The 4,832-nt window shown below is 43.2% G+C and overlaps 1 protein-coding gene across 1 annotated transcript; it reads right to left on the bottom strand.

Moving 5' to 3' along the window:
• Positions 1-3,868: 3,868 nt before the first annotated feature.
• LOC123124183 (uncharacterized) lies at positions 3,869-4,587 on the bottom strand. The gene is made up of 2 exons (XM_044544849.1): positions 4,345-4,587; positions 3,869-4,179 (listed from the first exon to the last, which is right to left on the bottom strand). Exons 1-2 carry the CDS (start codon positions 4,475-4,477, stop codon positions 3,992-3,994), a joined length of 321 nt encoding a protein of 106 aa, XP_044400784.1. The 5' UTR covers positions 4,478-4,587; the 3' UTR covers positions 3,869-3,991.
• Positions 4,588-4,832: the final 245 nt, after the last annotated feature.

The raw sequence follows: 4,832 nt of genomic DNA, 5'->3' as shown, positions 1-4,832 counted from the left end.
TGTCGATGGTAACTCCCTCCTAGTTAATGGTCGAGGCATTCTTAGCACCTCATCTTTTCATGTTCTTGATGTTGCTCATGTTCCTCGACTTACCGTGCAGCTCCTTTCTGGTGGTCACATTGTTGACTCTGGTACTCAGGTCATTCTGGACATTGACTTTCGTTTTGTTCTAGATCATCACACTGGTGCTCTCCTTGGTGCTGGCTCCCGCATAGTGACTCTCAGAGTTTCTTGGAGCTTGATTTGCTTCACCATCCCTCCGTTGCTACCGCAGCTAGTCTCTCCATCTTTGTTGCCTTGTCTACCAGCTCTTTTCAGCAATGGCATCATCGCCTCGGTCATTTCTGTGGCTCTCGTCTCTCATCTTTTGTTCGACGTTGCTTTCTTGGATCCATCTCTGGTGGTGTGTCTTTAGACTGTCAGGGTTGTAGTCTTGGTAAACAGATCCAGTAACTTATCCTCATAGCAAGATAGTGTCTCAACGTCTTTTCGACCTTGTTCACTCTAATGTCTGGGGTCCAGCTCCCTTTGTCTCGAAGGGAGGTTATTGCTACTATATTATCTTTATAAATGATTTCTCTCGACACATGTGACTATATTTTATGTCTTCTTGTAGTGAGGTCCAGCTCCCTTGTTCACTCTCAGTTCCCTACGCCTATTCATGTGTTCCGTGCTGAATTTGTTGGACAGTATATCTCCAACATGTTGCATGGAGTTCTTACTGAGCAGAGTAATCTTGCTCAGTTCTCTTGACCTCATGCTCATGCTCAGAATGGCATGGCTGAGCGCAAGCATTTTCATGTTCTTGAGATGGATCGTGCATTGATGATCACCACTTCTCTTCCGCCTCACTTTTGGGCCGATGGTATCTCCACTTCCACCTATCTCATCAATCTTCAACCTTCCACTGCTTTGTAGGATGGTGTTCCTTTCGAGCGTCTCTTTTGTCATTATCCTGATTACACAGTGCTTCATTTGTTAGGTTGTGTTTGTTATGCTCTTCTTGCCCCTCGAGAACGCACCAAACTATCCGCTCAGTCTTTTGAGTGCGTCTTCTTAGTTTATAGTGATGAGCATAAGGGTGAACGTTTCTGAGATCCTATTGATCGTGGGATGTGTATTTCTCAGGATGTTACTTTTGATGATTCTTGTCCCTTCTAGCTGCATCCCACTTCCTCAACCTTTTCAGTGGAGGGATATATCTTTCCTCACTTTCCCGACACACCTATCCTTCCCATTGAGCTCTTGTCCATCTGTCCTATTGCCCCTGCTTCTCCGACTGTTGTAGATCTGATGTCGCCATTTCCCATGGTTTCCTCACCTTGCATTCTCACATGATTATACACCTTAATCCCCGGTGACTTATCCGTCTCCATTACCTGAGTCTACCCCGGTGATTCCTCCTCGCTTTCTTCCATCATTTCGTCACTTTTATACTCGTCATTTGCATGTTGTGGATGCATCTCCTGATGTTCTATCTACTTCTGATGTGCCATCTTCCTCGTCTCAACCTATTTATTGCTTGCGTCCTCGTCCACTTCCGCATGTTGTTGGCCTTAGTTTTCCAAGCCTTAGCGCTACTATTCTTGAGCCAACTTCTTATAGTGAAGTTGTTGTTCATCCCGGATGCCAGTTTGCGATGGTAGAGGAGCTTGCTGCTCTTGAGCGCACCAACACGTGGGATCTTGTTTTTCTTCCTCCCTGTGTCCGTCCCATCAATTTTAAGTGAGTCTACAAGGTTAATACTCTCTCCCATGGTTCTCTTGAGCGTTACAAAGCTCATCTTGTGGCTCGTGGCTATCAGCAGGAGCATGGTCATGATTACAATGAGACTTTAGCTCTTGTGGCCCATATGACCATTGTTCGTACACTTTTTGTTGTGGCCTATATTTGCCACTGGTCCTTGTCTCAGCTTGATATTAAGAATGCATTTCTTAATGGTTAGTTGCGTGAGGTTTACATGAAACCACCACCTAAGTATTTTGTTCTTGATGGCATTGTATGCCATCATCGTCACTCTCTCTATGGCCTTAAGCAAGACCCTGGTGCCTGGTTTGAGCGTTTTGCCTCTGCGGGGACTACCGGTAGTTTTTCAGCGAGGGCTTATGATCTAGCGTTGTTTCCCACCTTTCTGCTCATGGGCAGACTCTTCTTCTTCTATATGTTGATGACATGATCATCACTGGTGACGAACGTGAGTATATTGGCTTTGTGAAGACCCGTCTTAGTGAGCAGTTTCTTATGTCTGATCTTGACCTATTTGCTACTTTCCTGGGATTGAGGTCTCTTCTACCACTGATGGCTTTTTTATTTTTGAGGAAAAACATATCCAAGATCCTCTTGCTCGTGCTACTCTTACTAATGAGTGCATAGTTGAGACTCCTATGGATCTCAATGTTCACCTCTGTGATACTGATGGTGAACCCTTGTCTGATCCGACGTGTTATCGTCATCCTATTGGGAGTCTTGTCTATCTAGCTATCACTCGTCCAGATACCTCTTATTCGGTCCATATTTTGGGTCAGTTTGTCTCTTGTCCCACTTTTGTCTACTATAGTCACCTTCTTTGTGTTCTTTGATATCTTCATGACACGATCTATCACCAATTATTCTTTCCTCGCTCCAGTTCATTACAGCTTCAGGCTACTCAGATCGCCGTTCACTTTCTGCTTGCTGTGTTTTTCTTGGTGGTTCTCTTATTGCTTGGAAGATAAAGAAAGAGACTTTAGTTTCCCGTTTGAGTGCAGAGGCTGAGTTGTGAGCTATGGCTCTTTTGACGGCATAGGTGACTTGGTTACTTTGGGATTTTGGTGTTTCTGTCACTACACCTACTCTGCTATAGTCTAATAGTACATGTGCTATTAGCATTGCGCATGACCCTCTGAAGCATGAGATCATCAAGTATATTTGTGTTGATACTTTTTTTGTGCACGCTGGTATGCAAGATCTGGTTATTTCTCTTCAGTATGTGCCTTCCAAGTTATAGTTGGTGAATTTGCTTATCAAGGCCAAGACTAGAGCGTGACATGGCTTCTATCTCTCCAAACTCAGTGTTGTTGATCCACCATGAGTTTCAGGGTGGGTGTTAGAGTACTATAAATATAACCATATAGCCTTTTGTATTTACCCCATTGTATAAGGGGTTTTCTGCATATTTCCTACACCTGTACAAGTATATATACCGGCCTATCACCGTGTGCGAATACAGGTTGGATACTTCCTAACAAAAAAATGTTCTCCTTTAATTCAACTTCAACTGAAAATATTGTTCACAATGAAAACTTCAAGTTGTCACTTCATTACATATATAATGAAACAATGTATTATGTTTATATGTTGGTGCTTAAAATAGACCATATGAAGGATATCAAGGCCAAAAAACTATTGAACTAGGATGCCCTAAAAAGGTTAACATTGCGGCTGAGAATTCGGATACTTGAGGTCATGGGCGTGATGAAAGACAGATGGTAGCATTATTGGAGGTGTTTAGAGTGTGATTTGTCTGTGTGCTATACTGAGTAGCCTTTTGCTGGCATGGCTTGTTTTGGTAGTGCTCTCTAGGCCTAGTTTTTCGGTAGGTATGTTGCGAGGGGTTTCACATGTTTTTGTCAATATAATCGAGCCACGTATGGCTATTCAGTCATGTTTTCCTTGTAAGCGGATCATTTCTCACTTGGCTGGATTTTTCGGTGTTTCTTTGGCGACAAAAGACACATCGTGGGTTGTTTCATCAAAAAATAAATGTATGTGAGTAATCGCATCTTTCTCACGCCAACACAAAGAACCTTGTCATTTATCAAACACTGGATGCCTACCAAAACAGTTGTCACAAGATTGTAGTGAGTCCCCAAGCATCTTCCATTCTTGATGCATCTCGAATTAAACACCTTGATTATTATAAATGAGATGGTAATAACAATTAACTTGACTAGATGTGCATGCAAAATGTTGCTTAATTTCTTGTTGTCCGACTAGCTGCAATACAAGCTAATTAATTAAGCGCGTCTGCCAAATTGTCGAATCGAGGGACCCTTCGTAGCGGTGACTGGATGAGGCCACCAGTCACTGTCATACCCTCTAGCCAGCTGGAGAACTCCTCATCGTCCGGGAAGAGATCCGCCAACACGTCATCCGTGAGCTGCATCTCCTTCTTGATCGTCTTGCTCTGTTGTTCTTGCGCTATTCACATCAATTGTGTTGCATGCATTGATCGACAAGGAAGGTGCGGTAAGTAATCTAATCATATAGCTTGATATTTACATCAAGAAAAACACAATGAAGCTGCTTTGATTCTGTAGTTAATATATACAACTAGCTAGTGATGTATCAACATGTATAGCTCACCCGCGATATTGTCTAGCTTGGTATCATCCTTGAGGCGGCGGATGAGGTGGAAGGAGATGAGGATGATGCCGGTTGAAACCACGGCGACTGTCGCCGCCAACCCAAGGTTTCCGATGTTGCTCCGGTCCGCCATGGATATATACAAGAAGTTGTTCTTGCTCTTTCAATGCTACCTTTATTTCTAAACCTGGGTGTTGAGACAACCGAGGTAGCTAATATATATGTCATAACGAAAAATGAGGAAGGAGAAGATGACGACGGAGGCGGGTGAGACACGAGACATGCCTGTGTATGTGTTGTCTCGTATAAAAGAGCCCTCGTGCATGCATGCACCTGGTTTCAGATGGACCCAACCAGTTTGCGGCGCCGCAATTTAGACAAAAGCTCTAAAAGGTTTGTTTCAGCTATGTGTTCTTGTGTGTTATTTTTATTTTATTTTATTTGAGATATGTTCTGGTCCTACTTTACTTGCTTGCACGGCTAAGTAG

The sequence above is a fragment of the Triticum aestivum genome, chromosome 5D, assembly GCF_018294505.1.
Source record: "Triticum aestivum cultivar Chinese Spring chromosome 5D, IWGSC CS RefSeq v2.1, whole genome shotgun sequence".
Taxonomy (NCBI): domain Eukaryota; kingdom Viridiplantae; phylum Streptophyta; class Magnoliopsida; order Poales; family Poaceae; genus Triticum; species Triticum aestivum.
This window is presented reverse-complemented; position numbering and strand designations above follow the sequence as displayed.